Source organism: Homarus americanus, unplaced genomic scaffold (assembly GCF_018991925.1).
Source record: "Homarus americanus isolate GMGI-L3 unplaced genomic scaffold, GMGI_Hamer_2.0 scaffold45698, whole genome shotgun sequence".
Taxonomy (NCBI): domain Eukaryota; kingdom Metazoa; phylum Arthropoda; class Malacostraca; order Decapoda; family Nephropidae; genus Homarus; species Homarus americanus.
The window spans coordinates 4,360,715-4,379,614 of record NW_024735554.1 but is presented as its reverse complement, the minus strand read 5'-3'; the positions used below and the strand labels follow the sequence as shown (position 1 = coordinate 4,379,614).

General features: G+C 36.9%; 1 protein-coding gene across 22 annotated transcripts in view; it reads left to right on the top strand.

The window, feature by feature from the left end:
• LOC121871416 (inositol 1,4,5-trisphosphate receptor-like) overlaps positions 1-18,900 on the top strand; it is a 136,113-nt gene that overhangs the window by 49,587 nt on the left and 67,626 nt on the right. For 16 of the 22 annotated variants that reach the window (XM_042373674.1, XM_042373677.1, XM_042373678.1 and 13 more), the window contains 8 exons: positions 566-753; positions 1,582-1,737; positions 7,815-7,962; positions 8,433-8,586; positions 9,745-10,089; positions 13,706-13,827; positions 17,837-18,006; positions 18,223-18,388. In XM_042373674.1, the coding sequence (XP_042229608.1) occupies positions 566-753; positions 1,582-1,737; positions 7,815-7,962; positions 8,433-8,586; positions 9,745-10,089; positions 13,706-13,827; positions 17,837-18,006; positions 18,223-18,388 (1,449 nt within the window). Of the gene's footprint in view, positions 1-565; positions 754-1,581; positions 1,738-7,814; positions 7,963-8,432; positions 8,587-9,744; positions 10,090-13,639; positions 13,828-17,836; positions 18,007-18,222; positions 18,389-18,900 lie in introns of all 22 variants that reach the window. The other 6 variants (XM_042373693.1, XM_042373692.1, XM_042373690.1 and 3 more) reach the window with 3 other exon arrangements.

The following is an 18,900-nucleotide window of genomic DNA, read 5'->3' as shown; positions in this document are numbered from 1 at the left end:
ACTTGATTTTATATGTCCATTAATTTATATTGTTAATAAAATGTAAACAATGAACATATGACAAGTGAATGTAAATTTTAATTAGCAGAATGGAAGAATGTGAATTTCTAAGAGAAGTTGAGGTTCAATTTTTTTTTTTTATTCTGAGAAATGGGTGCTTTAGATTTTCATTATCCATACATGATACAGAAATAAAATCAAAGGACTTAGTTTGAATTATGGATGTCACCCTTGTGAAATCATCTTGACCCCATGCATAGGGTGTCGTCTCTGTGGTGAATAAAATTGTCTGGTGATAGCCAAATAAAATATTAAAAGTGGCATCCCTGTATTGAAGGGGTTAATAAAAGGAATGAGAGATTCTTATTAAGGCATCATATCTACTCATACCTTCAACATGTTTTGTACATAAGAATAGGTAAAATGGTGTGAATAACTTTCATCCAAGGAAGAAAGAAAAATAAGAAGCAAAACTTTTTCTTTTTACTTGAACAACAATTTAATCTCAGTGAGGTAACTTTATATAGTATAAATAATAAGAAAATTTTTCCTTTCACTGTTTCAGTGCTCAAAATCAATTGTTGAACTTGCAAGTCGTGCTGAGAACCTGAGTGACTCTGATGGTGGTGAAGACCGCCTTATCTTAGATTACTACAGACACATGCTTGATCTCTTCTCAAACATGTGCCTTGACCGACAATATCTGGCAATAAGACCCCTTGCACCGCTACTCAAGATCAATCTGATGCTGAAGTATGTATTCGATGTTATTTTATTCCCTGTCACAAATGTGGAAGGGGCACACAGTGTTACTCTTTTTCTTCTGTTTGCATGTACAGTACAACTTGACATGTTTCACACACCATTGTATGTACAGTTATGAAACTTCCTGAGCAGGTGCACTTTGATGAGTGCTCATGTTAGGTAGCTAAACTTTGTGGTCACTGCAGTGCAGGGTAACCATGTACCGTATGTCCTTATTTTAACATGGACTGGAAAATGATACCAGGGAACATGACAGCCACCTTAAAATATAACTTAACCTATGAAGCTACTAATTGCTGAAAAATGTTGTTTTTACAAGAGTTTGTAGACACAACAAACCAAACTTAAATTTGATTAATAATCAGAAACTAAAATCCCCAATACTGGATTTGAATACTGATTGTTAGTACAGTATTTGAATAATGAGCAGAAATATTCATGTATGCTGTTCACGTATCTTTTCACATTCATACATATTACAAATTAATTGGAAAATGTTTGGATAATTGATTTAAAAGAAATATTATTGATATATGTAGATGTACAAAGTAACTGCAAGAGACCTTGCTGTGATTAGTAATTTAATGTTTGTCACAACTAGAGGACCTTGATTGAAATTAAGATGAGACAGCCATGTAAGGTACATTTGGCTGTAGTATCCCTTGATATTATAGGTGTCTGAATGGCCTTGATCACATCCCCTGGGAAGTTGACTTGTCCAGCAGGATATTTCAGCTTAAGAAGAGACTTTAGGAACAATCTTCTGAGAGAAAAATATATTGGAGTAGAATTTAATGTTTCTTATATTACGACCAGGTGCATGGAAGAAGATACTCTCGCGTATGACTTACGTGCCGCCTTCTGCCGCTTAATGCTGCACATGCACGTTGACTGTGAACCCCAAGAAATGGTTACACCTGTCAAGTATGCAAGATTGTGGTCGGAAATCCAACCACAAATGTCCATTTCAGAGTGAGTACTGTGTATGTTTGATAAGAAAATTATTCCAATTTATTGTATCTTTTTGGTGGGAGTGAATACATGGTTGATACGAGATTTGTCAGTGTGTAGATAAGAATCAACCTGTGTCTTGTGCTGTATATAGAGGACCACTGAGTTTAATGTTCAGAATATATGTAACCAGATTTAACCCATTTTTGAATGTTGGTATTTCCCTCTTTTGGTGTTACAGTTTTACATGTCATCTAATGAATTACTGTATAGTTTTTAGAATATTTTAATTACTTTTTACAAGGCACATTTTGAAGCTGTCACTGTTCTCTTTCTATTGTCATTAGTTTTATGAATGTAATTATACTCAAATATCCTGTGTGATTCTGATGTGTGTATCATCTCGGTTCCTAATTAGCTACGTTATTGTCCAAAAAGATGTACTATTTTTTGTATTACGTTCTTTAACTATATCTTAGCATCTTAGTGCCCCACTTTCTTGTGTCACATAGGACCAAGACTCTGTACAAAATGATTACCGTACCTCTACCTCACCATTTGTTCTTAGTCTTATGTGACACACTCGCTCATTTCCTGAGGGCAGGCAAAGCTCTCTCACCCCACTTGAGCTGACTATATCCAGGAACTTACTTCATTGATCTCATCAAACAGTACTCACTCAGACTTCAATTATTGTGGTGGCAATGTTACTGTGGGTTGTTTTTAATGTACAGTACTGCAGGCCAACTGGGGTGAGGTGAGCCATGCGTGCATTCAGGATGTACAGTCTATACATGGATGACCTAGGATCCAGGAAATCAGAAAATACATACTGTACAGTACATACATACATGCATACATACATACATACATACATACATACATACATACATACATAAGGTAGACCATTTCCATCATTGCGAGTACTTTGAATACAGTAAATTTTTTCATACTGAATTATTGCTATTATTATAGCATGTAATGGAGACACACGCACACGTCCACACACACACACGGCCTTACTGCATTATAACCTTACCGTGCATCTGTGTACAGTTATCTGTATATACAAGTTGTAATCACTCCTTTATTTTAATATTGTGGTTATAATTAACAATTAGGTGTGTTCACTGGTCTAGTTACTGCTTAATGATAACCATTTTGATCTGTGTTAATGGTTGTGCCGTCTGGTGCAAGCTGCAGGACTAAGCCACTACGTTGGTAATACTAACATGTTTCTTTCGTCGACTTGTTTATTATGAACTCTTGCATGACATTTATCTTTTTTGCATGTTCTTTACACTAATTGAAGTTGCTGCCTTTTTGCCAGCCACGAAAATCATCTTTTCACTCACTTCCTGCTACATGTTCAACAGCACAGTTTTAGAGGTTCTGTTAAAAAAACAAAAGTGGAATTGATATACATTGACAATATTCCGTGAATGATTCCTCGTTAAAAATTTGTAGCTCTTTAATTTTTCATATTGTAAAGTGTTGGATATTAGTCTTGACAAATTGCAGTTTTTTGTTTAAATATCTATTATTTCTTGACAGTTAAAAGGAATAACTCATTGGGTCACTGTTCCGGAGTCAGTTATTTTGCTGCCTTACTGAGTGCTTAATGTGGTTTGTGTTGTTTGCATTGTTTTCATTGTTAAAATATGCATATTAAAGAAAAGTTGAAGCTTTAAATACAGGTATTAAGACTCCTACATAGCTCTTATGTGTACAGTATTGATCAGTATAATTTGATTTAATCATTCATAGGTAATATTATATGTATTTCTGGAATGAAAGACTTTAAATCTTCTTCCTAATCTGCATTTTCCTAAAATTTATTGAAATATTTCTCCATTTTAAACTGCATTTCTTGGTAAATTTGTAATCGTAAATACTTTTTTTTACTCCAAATGTATTTAACGTGTACAGTAGAACCATTCCTAGTTGAAGTGAAAAATATGTTTATAGATAATACTGTATCTTGGTTTGCCAAGCTTGTTATTAGGAGTAGTTGTTCACTTACAGATGACTGGGCATGATACAAAGTTTCTCACAAGTATTAAGGTCTCAAGTTTAACTGGTACAGTACAGTACTGTACACAGGCCCGTCCTTTAGGGGGGGGCAACAAAGGGCGACCCGGAACCAGCGCGTGTGGGGGGCCCAGCGGACCAGCGACCTCGGACACATTACCTGTTGACTGGTTAATCTGACCTGACGGTTTACGCCACCATCGCAACAGTGCCCTTACCATCCATCGCGACAGTCCCATGGGGGTTGGTTGGTGTGGGTTCCTCTGACCACATAATCTGGGGCCCCGCAGTGGCTGAGTTGCCCCGGGCACCAGACCCTCCTAGGGACAGCCCTTCTCACCACTACACTGTATAGGAGCCTCGAGTTTCATAACAGGTTCAGCTTGGGGCCAAACACTTCATTTAAACCTACTACACCGTACACTCACCACTACACTGTATAGGAGCCTCGAGTTTCATAACAGGTTCAACTAGGGGCCAAACACTTCATTTAAACCTACTACACTGTACACTCACCACTGCACTGTATAGGAGCCTCGAGTTTCATAACAGGTTTAGCTAGGGGCCAAACACTTCATTTAAACCTACTACACTGTACACTCACCACTACACTGTATAGGAGCCTCGAGTTTCATAACAGGTTCAGCTAATGGCCAAACACTTCATTTAAACCTACTACACTGTACACTCACCACTACACTGTATAGGAGCCTCGAGTTTCATAACAGGTTCAGCTAGAGGCCAAACACTTCATTTAAACCTACTACACTGTACACTCACCACTACATTGTATAGGAGCCTCGAGTTTCATAACAGGTTCAGCTAGGGGTCAAACACTTCATTTAAACCTACTACACTGTACACTCACCACTACACTCTATAGGAGCCTCGAGTTTCATAACAGGTTCAGCTAGTACACTCACCATTACACTGTATAGGAGCCAGTTTCATAACACTTTCATTTAAACCTACTACACTGTACACTCACCACTACACTGTATAGGAGCCTCGAGTTTCATAACAGGTTCAGCTTGGGGCCAAACACTTCATTTAAACCTACTACACTGTACACTCACCATTACACTGTATAGGAGCCTCGAGTTTCATAACAGGTTCAGCTTGGGGTCAAACACTTCATTTAAACCTACTACACTGTACACTCACCATTACACTGTATAGGAGCCTCGAGTTTCATAACAGGTTCAGCTAGGGGCCAAACACTTCATTTAAACCTACTACACTGTACACTCACCACTACACTGTATAGGAGTATAGGAGCCTCGAGTTTCATAACAGGTTCAGCTAGAGGCCAAACACTTCATTTAAACCTACTACACTGTACACTCACCGCTACACTGTATAGGAGCCTCGAGTTTCATAACAGGTTCAGCTAGTGGCCAAACACTTCATTTAAACCTACTACACTGTACACTCACCACTACACTGTATAGGAGCCTCGAGTTTCATAACAGGTTCAGCTAGGGCCAAACACTTCATTTAAACCTACTACACTGTACACTCACCACTACACTGTATAGGAGCCTCAAGTTTCATAACAGGTTCAGCTAGGGGCCAAACACTTCATTTAAACCTACTACACTGTACACTCACCACTACACTGTATAGAGCCTCGAGTTTCATAACAGGTTCAGCTAGGGGTCAAACACTTCATTTAAACCTACTACACTGTACACTCACCACTACACTGTATAAGAGCCTCGAGTTTCATAACAGGTTCAGCTAGGGGTCAAACACTTCATTTAAACCTACTACACACCAGCCACACTCACCATTACACTGTATAGAAGACACCATTCATAACAAGGTTCGCTTGAGGGTCAATACTTCCTTTAAACCTACTACACTGTACACTCACCATTACACTGTATAGGAGCCTCGAGTTTCATAACAGGTTCAGCTTGGGGTCAAACACTTCATTTAAACCTACTACACTGTACACTCACCACTACACTGTATATGAGCCTTGAGTTTCATAACAGGTTCAGCTAGGGGCCAAACACTTCATTTAAACCTACTACACTGTACACTCACCATTACACTGTATATGAGCCTCGAGTTTCATAACAGGTTCAGCTAGGGGCCAAACACTTCATTTAAACCTAGTATTTAAACCTACTACACTGTACACTCACCACTACACTGTATAGGAGCCTCGAGTTTCATAACAGGTTCAGCTTGGGGCCAAACACTTCATTTAAACCTACTACACTGTACGCTCACCACTACACTGTATAGGAGCCTCAAGTTTCATAAGAGGTTCAGCTAGGGGTCAAACACTTCATTTAAACCTACTACACTGTACACTCACCACTACACTGTATAGGAGCCTCGAGTTTCATATCAGGTTCAGCTAGGGGCCAAACACTTCACATAAACCTACTACACTGTACACTCACCACCAGGCCCGTCCTTTAGGGGGGGCAAACAGGGGCGACCGCCCAGGGCCCCGCACGTGTGTGTGTGTGTGTGTGTGTGTGTGGGGGGGGTGGGGGGGTGGCAGCACTAGACTGAGTGACCTCGGACACATTACCTGTTGACTGGTTAATCTGACCTGACGGCTTACGCCACCATCGCAACAGTGCCCTTACCATCCATCGCGACAGTCCCATGGGGGTTGGTTGGGGTGGGTTCCTCTGACCGCAGCATAATCTGGGGCCCCGCAGTGGCTGAGTTGCCCCGGGCCCCGCACCCTCCTAGGGACGGCCCTGACTGTACAGTACATACTTTGTGTTGAGATCTTTTGGGATTTGCAGTAACAGTCCTTTAGATTTTGTTAAGAGGTGGATTTAGTTTTTGGTAGTTTGTAAAAAGAAAAAAGAAATGGAAACTTCTTCAATATACCCTGTTCAATGAGTTTGGTGGGAAATATAGAAGTAGGTTCGTGCATATGTCTGTTTGAGTTTCCTTCTTGAGCATAACTCAAATACTTTTTCAGCTATATTCATTAATATTTATAAAGATGACCTTCATGGTAAGGCGGTAGTTTATCAGTTTTATTTTTACAACCTTGTCACTTGAACAGGGGACAATATGACATTTATTTGGGTTTTTCTTTGATTATATTTTGTGTCCATACGTTGGGGTACACAGCATGTGCATATTTGGCAGCTAGTCTATGACCTGCAGCCACCTCTTACCTTTTTCCTCATACAAATCCCCAAATGGAATGACTCTTCCATCTAGGGACTTGGTTGATCAGGCCTGGAGTACAGTACTCTACTTGTAGGAGTTCAGATAAAGATCTTAATTTTAGTCTTCAGTATTTTTCCTCTGTTCACCTGTAAACTGTGGCAGTGGAGTTAGGAAGTGCTATTTAGATCAGTTTGGTCCCATAAATTATTTTATTTTTATTTATAAAATAATCTAAGGCTTTTCTCTCTCAATTGCTATATATATTATATATATATATATATATATATATATATATATATATATATATATATATATATATATATATATATATATATATATATATATATATATATATATATATATATATATATATATATATATATAATTGTATGCAGTACAATTTAAGATATGTCCTTACTTCATCTTAAACTTTGAACTGTTGCAAGCTTGACAGTTGATACACTTATTAAAGTTGAAATGCTTAAAGGATAGTATTTATCTCTTTCTACTATCATCTGTTTTCTTCTTGTATGACAAATTTCTTCATCATATTTTATATGTTTACCTTCTTAAATCATTGAACTGCAGTGCATTCTCCTGCATTTTATACCTATATAAATTCATGCAAATATCAATGTTGTATTTCATTGCATTCATCTTTTGTTTGGTTATGTTAAAGAAAAAGATGGTTATTAACTCTAATAATTAATTCATTGATCGGTTTTAGGAGCCATTTTTTCATCCAGGATTATATAAATGTTTTTCACTGTCACATCTTTATCACATTTACTGTGAGATTTGTGTGAAGTTTTGTTGCACCACCAAACTATTAGAGTACAGTAATAACTTCACATTTTTTATGCTTACAAACATGATAATTATTGCCTCTTGTCACTAAGATGTTTGTATTCCAGCTATGATAAACATGCAGCAATGCACAGTACAGAAGCTGCTGCAACCACATTCAAGGATGTGATTGTTTTTGTAGAACAGTATCTGTGTAATGTGGTGGACAAGATGTGGAGCTTCTCAGACTGTGAACAGAATAAACTCACCTTTGAGGTATGTCTAGGAATAAAGCTCTAGTTGGTGTGGAAGCCAGATGTGCTTTGTTGAATACTAATTAAATGTCATGATATAACTCAGAGTTGGTAAGGAGGAGTTTTTGTTGTAGAGACGTGTCCTCTCTGTCTTGTTATTCACAACTTTTGACTTATGACAATTAGTTTGGTAAATCTTCAGCTGCTTTTTGTTATTTCCCAGAAACTTCCAATAAAGTCTGACATTAGGCTTTGGCCCACATTTTTTTTCATGGCATCTTGCTCCTTCCTCAGCGCTGGTTCATTGTTACATACCTGCAGTGTGTGACTAATCCATGCCTACATATTTGAGAACTAAAATAAAAGTACTACTACAGTTTATTTTTGTAATTGATTATGCAGTAAAGTAAAGTTTGTTTAAACTTTTTTACCTTTCAGTAACCAGAACGTGATATGACAACTACTGTACACTTTTTAATTTTGACTTTGCAGGTTGTGAAGCTGGCACGCTATCTCATCTACTTTGGGTTTTACAGCTTCAATGATCTCCTGCGGCTGACCAAGACATTGCTTTCCATCCTTGACTACTCCTTTGATACAGACTCAAAATACTTTCCCAACAGCATCCCTCAAGGAACACTGAGTGGTAAGAAAATTGGATGGAAATAATGCCTCTTACTCGTTCTAATCATTTTCCACCATTTGGCTGAAGTCTCTGAAACACTTTTCTGACACTTTTTCAGTAACTGCCAACTCCTCATCTCTTCTTCACAACAACAGTTCTCTTATTGTTCCAAGAAAAAAATCAGATGGAACTATGAATGCAAATTTCAGTTATACACATCACTTTTGTATAGACTGAAAAGCCATAAGCATATATTAGAGTGTACCTAAAACACCATAGTATGAACAAGGCATACATTAAACTGGTGTGGTATAGACTAAAATACAGTTTATTCTTTACTCACCATCCAAGGAACTGGACCACATTAGAGGAGATGACTTAGATGTACAGTACAAACATTAAAGCTTGACTCAGAGTGTACATAATTAACCAGATAAAAAATATATACAGGGAAGGAGTAATTTATTTATGAAGTTTGGTGAAATCTTGAGAGTATTTATGATTTGATAAGTTTTTTTCGTGTTTTGTCTTTAGTTACCTGGTAAAAATATACTGAAGTTCAGTCTAATTACAAAAGACAGCAACTGTGGTGGTAGTGTGTCAGAGACTCACTCCTGCCTCTCGTGGTCACACTTAGTGGTGGGAGAAATCAGATGTGGTCTCCAGAAGGTCACCTCCCATTGACCATTGCATTTGTGTTATGGATTCCCAGATAGTAATTTACTTAAATACATCTAAATATACTCTCAAAAAAGTTTTTGTCTATGTACATAGTGGGATGCATATATTGAGGACTGTCTGTATATATTGGGTGGGTTTAGAATACTGTACAAACAGATTTAAACTGAAATAAACCCAAAAATATACACCAGACTCAAAAACTTTATATCCATTTGATTTCAGTTCAATGGTACCCTGAATATTTGATTTGAAAAACAACTGTACAATATGTTTAATATGCAAATGTTTTAGAATGTGCAAATATAATGATTTGTATATGGAGTATTGTAAGAGCTGCATGGAACTGTTGTAGTCATGGAGCAGAGATCCCAGTTACTGAATTAACAAAATTAGTTTTTGGCTATGTTATTGTATTAGGTGTTGGTAATGTTGCTTCCTGTATAGTAATGGAAAGGTTGAGTATAAATCCTTATAATTTTTTCCCACATGCTGCTGTAGAGGATACTTGTAAGGATGATGAACCTAAGCTTGACCAGCTAAGTACAGCTTCTGTCTCAGACATATCATCTACTTCTAATGTTAGCAGTAGTGAAGCTGTCATTGCACCTCACATTGTTGAAGTTGCTGCTCATGAGGGTTCTAGTGGTGCTAGTGATGAGACCTCTAGTACAGTAACTATGGCTGCTAGCGTTACAACAATTTGTTCAAAAGTTCAAGTCCTTAGTACAGATGGTGTTAATTCTAGTAGTAAGGAGGAAACTTCTCGCCCAAAGTCAAAGACCCCGAGCCCAAAAGCCTCTCCCAAAAAGTCACCCAGTAGAAAGGTGTCGGACACAAAAGAAGGTAAATTTAGTATTCTGTTACGCACTGCACCTTCATGGATAACTCTCTTACTAAAGTAACATCGTGGCAGTGTTCTGTTGATGAGAATGTTGTTTTGTCACCACTTAGCCATTTGGTTTCTAAAAGATTTATTTGATTGTTTAATAAAAAATATCCAGTGTAGTTTTATGCACATAATTTTAATGAATAGTATATGTATTTAGTGTCACTGCCCTTGATGTGGCCTTAATACTCCATACATTTGACAAGTGTGTGTGGAAGGGGTTAGCATATATATTTTAACTTCTGATGCATTGTTTCACTTCTGTGAGCAATACATACCTGCGAGACTACTGTTCTCTCCCAGAATTTCTTCTTTAGCATTATGATGCAAATTGTGTCCACAGTATCCATTACTGATTTAAGTGCTTCAGAAATTGTGAAAGTTCACTCAGCATGTTAATTTTATACATCAAGGTAAATATAGTGCATGTTTAATGTGTTTTAAGTTCTTATGCAAGACATATGAGAACAGTGTTACCTCTTAACTGCACATTTTTATGAGAGCTGTTAAAAGGGTTGTCAGGTAAACATTGGTTAGCATTTTTATAATTTTCTTCTATAAGTGGCTAAGTTTTGCTGCAGGGGGTGCTGCAGCATAAATAACAGGATAAAAGAACAAATTTGTTTAATTTTAATGTGTAACACGAGTAATTGATTATAAATTTCCTTGGGCTGCCTATTTAGTTACATAAGTAATTTGCTAGATATAAATTTAAATGATACAGCTGAATAGAGACGAAAATAGTCGTATAATTCAATAATAATCTTATCATAAAAGGATAGTAGAGGTTCAGGTGAACAGATCTATAAATTGTCGTAAAACGTTACAATGTTAATACTGTAGGTGAATGAGTGACTGGGGAGGAGGACATGCTTCAGAAGGTAACTGTAGTGTGAGGACCTTAGCTTCTGTAGGAAAACTTTTTTTTTAATTAAGTATTAATTATAGAGTTATATCATGCAAGAAATTAATATAATTTAGTTATCCTTTTGAGGGAAAACACACTAACATATAGACATAAAGTATATGCATTTCATTTATTTTTTTATGGTTGCCTAATGTTTGGAGTTAAAATACTGATTATTAAAAGTGTTGGTAATCAGGATTTAAATATAATGAAATAAATCTAACATTAGTGTGGATGACCTAATGTATCTGTGTGACTTTATAACAAGTAGTTTTATACAAGTCAATGTAATTAAGTTAAAAGGCTTTGGCTGGTGGTTCAATTTTTTTTTAGATGAGTAAACCAGCTGGCCATCGAGAGTGTGGCCAGTGTTATTTTATATCCCGTCAACTGTTGCCAATTTAGGATTATGTCGAGGGATTTTACGGTAAGGCTAACTCGTCTAGATGTCTAGTATGCAATGGTTTGGGCTGTGGATTAAGTTGATGTCTTGAAGGATGTTAATATAAACATTTGGTGTTTATTTGTTGTTTGGATTTTGATCAATTTTGCCCAGATTAGGGACTACAATAGTGACTTTACATATGCCTTGTATTTGTCATCACCATTCTCATGTTGTACTGTAATATCTTGTGACTGTTGTCTGTATAACGCCTTGCTTTTTTGATGTCTGAAAACTTAAGCTCACAGAGCATACGTCTTGCATGCAACTCCTAATGAGTATTGTATTAGCTAAGGCATCGTATGATATTAATTTATATTGCAAATACAATGATTAAGCTTCATCAACTATTTGCCCTTTGCCAGTCACACATCTTGTACTATATACCAATTTATGTTTCTCTCTCTCTCTCTCCCTCCCTCATTCAGCTAATCTAGCCTTTTGACTTGTCTGTAAGTGTTGCACCTTTTGAGGCTATTGGTGGTGTAATTACAAAGCCAGTTAATGATACTCTTTTGGGGGTAATGAAACTAGTATTGCAGATAACTTGGTGCGCACATTTAGTGTTGAGTGGTTTGTGAGCTTCAATGAAATGACAGGATGAATAAACTAGATGGGAATCTTGGTGTCTTTTTTTTTTTTTTTAAAGGAAACCCCAATCTGTTATAACAGTTAGGGAATGAATAACATTGAAAGAAGGGAGAGTCTTGGTCATTTCTCAGTTCTGGTCATCCTTCATCATAATAGGAAAAGGCATAAGAGATTGGAAGAGAAAATATTAGGTTTAAATGTCAATACAGTATTTAGTTATCATTGACCACCTTCCTTACGTCCCCCCCCGAGAAAAGTTAAGTACAGTAATTACATAAATAATTAGAAGAAAGTTAATGAAAGTGACGGTAAAATTTTAAAGTTAAAGTTTATCCATTTGTTTTCCAGTCAAGATTTTGTACCTTTACCTCCTCATTTGTTTTAGGATTTGCCGAGTTGTTTTTGAGGCACAGGAACGGCACTTAAAGACAGGGATTCAAGATGTCTGATTATACTTAAAATTGTTACCATCATTAGAGAAGGAATGTAGTATGTGATGTTTTACTCTGGTTTACATGTTCTGTAGACGGTGTTTGGTTCTAACGTTGCATTTATATACACTTCATTGTTAATTTATTAGCTATTTTATGTGTGTTTTCACTGTTTTTAATATATTCATTATATTTTATATCTTTTTATAGTTTCCATATTTTATGTTTGGATTTTTTCCTCTAGTTTTTCTCAGGAAAATGAAAAATATAATTGTGTCAATTAATTTTCAATCTTATCGTTGTTGATTTTTTTTATATGTTTTTATCTGTTGTGTTTTTACTAATTTTCTTTTTTTCTTTTTTCCTCCTCACCCCTCCCCACCCCTCCCCACCCCTCTTCCTTGATTCGTTCCTGCTTTCTTCTCCTCTCATTGCTTTTGATGGCATAATCTGTTACCCTCTTGTTGCTGAACTTGTGGCATGATCTGTTACTTACTTGTCTTACTCTTGTGCTTGTGACATGACTTCATATTATTGCATGACATTTTGTGTGAACCCTAATTCATGCTTGCTCTTATTATTTGTAAACTGGACCTCTTATACACTTCATTGTGGACTTGCTCAATTTTTACCGCAACTGTTTCAAATTGTGTTCTGTAACTCCATGTATCATTTTACGACGCTTTGATCTTCACTGAATATGGATCACTTAAACCTTGCATTCGGGTTTGTTATATAATCATGCTCACGTCTTTTCAATGGCTTTGGACATTTCTAATTGGTCATCTATGCTAATGTTCTAATTGTTTTCTTAATATCTCTGAATTGCATAATTTTCGTCTGATTTACTGATTGCTCATTTTCCAATTGCCCCTTGATTGCCTTGACTTCAAATTGTATCTTATTTTGTTTATCATGTCTTTGGAATTTCTGTCTGCTCACTGCGTTTCCTCTATGGGGTTTCTGTCATAACTCTTCCTTATTCTTTCTGTTTTCATATTTCATTTTCATTTATTCTCTCATTTTTTCTATAATTCTGATGGTGTTAATTTTTGTCTTTTGTCCTCTTTCTCTTTTCTTTCTTTTTCCCTTTTTCTTTTTCTCTTTGTCTTGTATTTCTGCCCTGCCGTAATAAGCAGCTAAAGGGGGTGTGTTTAAGAGCTTGGGTGATATGGGTGCTGTTGTCACCAACTTGGCTCTAGGGACCACACGGATGGGGCCGAGGCTGGGCGGAGGAACGAGCCCCAAGAAGAAAGTGGGAGTGACGGAGAAGGAGGACACGCTCGTCATGGACACAAAACTAAAGATAATCGAGATATTGGAGGTCAGTTTATGATTGTGTCTACTGTATGTGGAGTAAACCTTCTAGTTAATGGGAGAGTTACTGCTAGGGGACCCATTAACTGTAAAGTCCCATTATGTATATATTTGTCTAAACATAACCTTAAATATTCATAGTAAAACATTAATTCCATTATTACAGTAATAATATAATCTTGCATGGCATATAATTGCAGTAAAACTTCAGTGTTTCATAAACTATAGGACTGAATGGTGTATGAAATTCAGAGTTATGTGAATTACCCATGACTTGAAATACAGAAAAGTATGAATAACCTTGGTCTGTCACACACAGAAGAGGACAGTGTTAATAAAACATATTAAATAACACAAACTGATGTAAACAAGCTAATTATTGGGATATATACTGTATTTACAGTCTAAGTGAATGTCTCCAGTACAGATACCCTAGAACATGTGAGGTGTTTTGATGGTAGGGTAGGTGGGCTGAAGTGGTTTTGTGATGTACCATACTTAACCATTAAGTTCTTAGTAGTATGTCCCTTATCAGACCTGTCAATTGTTGCAAATTTTTATTATGTAAAGTGAACATTAACCCCATAGACCAGATGGTTAGGGGCAGTGTGGATACAACACCTTGCAGACTTAAGCTTTTGGTGTAAAAGGAGACAGCATGGCTGACACCCCTCCTTTTTTGTGAATGGGGGTACACGTGAGGGCATGCCCTGACAATAATGACCTACAGTCATGCTGGGCATGCTAAACACACCATAAATTTATGAGTCGACCCATGATATCTGTCATGTGGGTCTGGCATCACATAACACAGGTAGGTTGAGATCAGATAGGAATATGTTCTGTGGTATGGAGATGTGATCAAACTACTGGTATTGGCTCACATCAGATATTAATCACCTATTGCCTCCTTAACTCCTTAGCCAAAGGGACTTACCTGGTACTGTACATCCTTTAGTCTCCATCACAGTAGGAAAAGCTGAGAGGGTAAAATTGCTCTGGTATGGCACTAGTCTTATTCTAAGGCACTCAGATATCCCACTAGGCCTAGTTGATTTTTCCCTCTTGTGTAGGGTGAGTGTTGAGCTTACTATATTTATCTGTTTTCTTACATATATCTCTAAGTGGCCAGCCTGTTCTGTTTACTTGTTTGATAAGAGACTGACCACCAAATGGTGGGCAGTGGGCTGCGAGCTGAGTGATTGAAGCACACACACACATCCCCACCCTCACTCATCCCCTTCTTCGTCCACTCCCTCTCTCACCCACCCCTCCTTTACATACCTCACCCCCTCACCCATTCTCTCGCCCAGTAGTAAAGTGTTTGGTGACCATATCGGCCTCTCTGAGCAAACGGGTTAATGAGGATTTGAAGGCAGGACAGTGGAGTACCAGCACGTTACGATAACCATGCCGCCACCATTCCCATTTACTTCTCCAATTTTAAAGTTAGGTGACCATTCTGCAGCTGGGTAGACTGGGGGCACCCTACTCAGTGGCCTGCTGCGGGACTTGAACCAATTGCCATTAAGTCAGGAGGCGAGTACTATATCCACTTGACCACCGCACCCCTTTATAATTTTATGGTTAGCCAATTCACTCTATATTTCTTGTTGTCACCACCATTAGAAGTTGAGGGATTGCTCTTTGGTGCTATAATGAAAAGTAGTTGCAGAGAAAATTGAACATATTTGCATGTTTGGTGAGGAGAAAGACGTACAGACCCACATGGCAAACTTGGGCTTCCCCCAGGCACCATGCTGATGGGTGTAATATAATATATATTGTTTTAGTTTTTATAATAACGATTTCTTTACCTTTTTTTTGTCTCCAATAATTTATCTTTCTCTCTCCTCTTTGTTTCTCTCTCTCTTTCTCATATATACGTATGTATATATATATATCATGCATTTTAGTGATACAGTATTTGCATCTTAGCAGTAATTACAGTGTATGATTTGTTGAAAATTTGAAGCGGTGTGTACAGTACTATTGTGTACATAGGAGCAATCGTATCGATAAACAATGCAAACTAAAAGTGAGTAGTAGCAGTACAGTATTACCCTAACTTAACTTAATTAAAATTAATATAACAATAACTTACCTAACCTAATTTTAGTAGATTTCAGTTATAAAAAGTTAGAGTTGATTTCACTATAAATGCACTAACTTCTATGAAGTTATAACAATAACAACAAAAAGCGATCCCTATTTTGTAAAAAGGTCTATGGCATTTTAAAGCTTAATCGGATGATAATTATTTATCCCTAAATGCTTCCCACGTACACTCATGCACGCAAGCAGGCATGCACATGCACGCATACATGCACGCACATCTATATATCTTGTGAATTGCATTCAAGTTTGGTGAAAAATTTTTGAAAATGAAAATATTTGAAATGCTTAATTCTAAGTTTCATCTGCAATCAAGAATATGATAAATGCATGGAAATACTGTACACCAGAATAACAGAGTACAGTACACACAAAACAACCTAAACAGGGACTGAGGAACCCACACACTGGCTACTTCCCTCACAGCCTGACTTACCCAATTAGTACACTGATGGTGGCAGGGGTGGGGGCTGACCAATCAACATCCCAGGGTTAGACCTTACAGCCTTTGCTATGGAATTTTCTACTTCAGGATCTCTTACTTATAATTATCATAGTAGAGTACACTGTACAGTACATACACTCAAGGACTCAAGTCGTGGACAGCTACACAGAACCTACACTAGTTACTTTTGGCATTGAGAACAATTCTTAATTGCAATACGGGTACTTAAGTACATGTGAATTTTAAAGCAGTTTTTAAATACCGGTATATTTTAATTTCTATTTTTAAACTTATTTTATTTATTTATCATATGATTTTCCTCATTGCTAGAGGTCACTATTGTAGGCTCCATGCAGCTGTTCATGACTAGTCTTTGAGTGTACCTGTACTAGAAATGCAGTATCTGTACTATACTATATTGGCTTGTACAGTACAGTATAGTACTCTTATGTAAGATCACATTAAGCATTTTTTCCAGTATATACTTTTGTGATATCAGCACATTTCACTAGTATGCAGTTTTTTCAATAAATTGATTGATTTTTTATAACTTGGCACCAGTTTGGAGACACCCATGAATACACACACACACACACACACACTGATCATAGGGATTGTGTAATAAATCCCAAGATGATATGACTGGAAGTACTCTGAAGAGCACTCGCTGTATCATGATTGCTGTTGGTCAAAGTGAAGGATTAGAGGTTACAGTTTACCTTAAGGTGCAAACTACTGTACTTCATGAGACATTGTGGTCTTGTTCAGGCTGCCTCCTGTTAGTGTCTGTAAAGGAAGATCTTTTTTTTACCACATTATTGTTCTAACATTATGTTGGTTCTTATCTCCAGGTTTTATTCCATTGTTTCACTTGAAATCACATACACTGTTCCTATTGTTTAAACTTTTAAAACTACCAATTTTCATATCCGGATTATTTTGCTCCTTACTAGCCATCATGTTTTGATTTGCTTTCAGTATATTTTTATTCTCCTCCAAATATCTTAAACATCTTAACTTTTAGCTTATCCTAATACAGTATTATTGCTCTGTCCTCTACATTAAACAGTGTCTCTAAATTATTGTCCCTCACTCCTATTGATCCCTTGCCGCCATCATCTTCAATACTAGTCATTATCTCTTGTACAGTAACCCTTCCTGTGAGAACATTTTATTCTGGAAGTATATACTGTACTGTACTGTACTGTACTTAAATTTTAACATTTCACTTCTCACTTGGACTTCAACAGGAGCTTGCGTGTGCTCTATTCTTATGAAAGATAACACTGAATAAAATTAATACATATTATTTTATACTAAGAACAGTACTGAAAGTATTAATACAGCACACTACATATTGAACAGTGTTTTTACCAGTGACATGTTCTCAGAAAACTTGATTTTCAGTCTGACATTATTTTAATTTGACTTTCTATTAAAGTGACCAATTTTACAGTTCATCCTCAATGTACGTCTGGACTACCGCATCAGCTGTCTACTCTCCATTTTCAAGAAGGAGTCTGATGAAAATCCAAGTTCCCTTACTGGTGAAGGAATATCACAAGGATTAAAGAATAAAAATCTGGAAAACATCTGGGCTCAGGCTCAAAGTATTTTTGATGAAACGTGAGTGAAATATAAGTAGGAAAACCTTGTGAAGGGTTCTTGGTCTTCACAAATGGAGTGTTTAACAGTCAAAATCCTTTTTTCTTTCATTCAAATTTTTCTGTAGCTCAGAGTTGGCTCATGCAGAACTTACATTACAACAAAAATATTTGACCATAGGTTTAATATATGTGTACTTCATGTCAAACTTTTAGCCAGTTAATGATCCCTTTTCAGGGAGGAAAACTCTAACCTTGATTTAGACGGCGAGGGTGGAAAGAAGTTTCTCCGTGTGCTGCTGCATTTGACCATGCACGAGTATCCTCCTCTGGTGTCACGTTCTCTGCAGCTGCTCTTCAGACACTTCTCACAGAGGCAGGAAGTACTCCAAAACTTCAAACAGGTAATATTATACAATACTGTACTGTATTTTAAGTGAACAGGTATGCACATGTATTTGTTCTTGTTTACAGCCACCCTGCATTAGCTTTGGTCCTTCAGTCCCTAACCCTTTTGTGAACAAGGGTATTCCTATACCGATACATTGTTATTTTTCTACTTTAACTTTAACTTGAAATTTACAAATAGCAGATCTCCTTTCTTATAGATGGTTTCACACAAAGAGGTTTCACCTGGAAATGTGTAACTTTCCATCACCCAAGTTTCTGTACACTTGAATACTACGTTCTCTGCATGTTTAATTTTTTCCACGCCATGCCTGAGAAGTCGTGAGCATGTCTTGATGCTTGTCAGTACACACACACACGCACACACATGTGGTACTTCTACTGTGAAGACCCAATAAAGTTTTCAACCTAAATTCTTCTCTTCATTGGTAATATGGACCCAAAATATCCTAAAGTGCTTCTGCAAATGAAGAGAATGATGCCATAAACTGATGTACTGTACTGATAT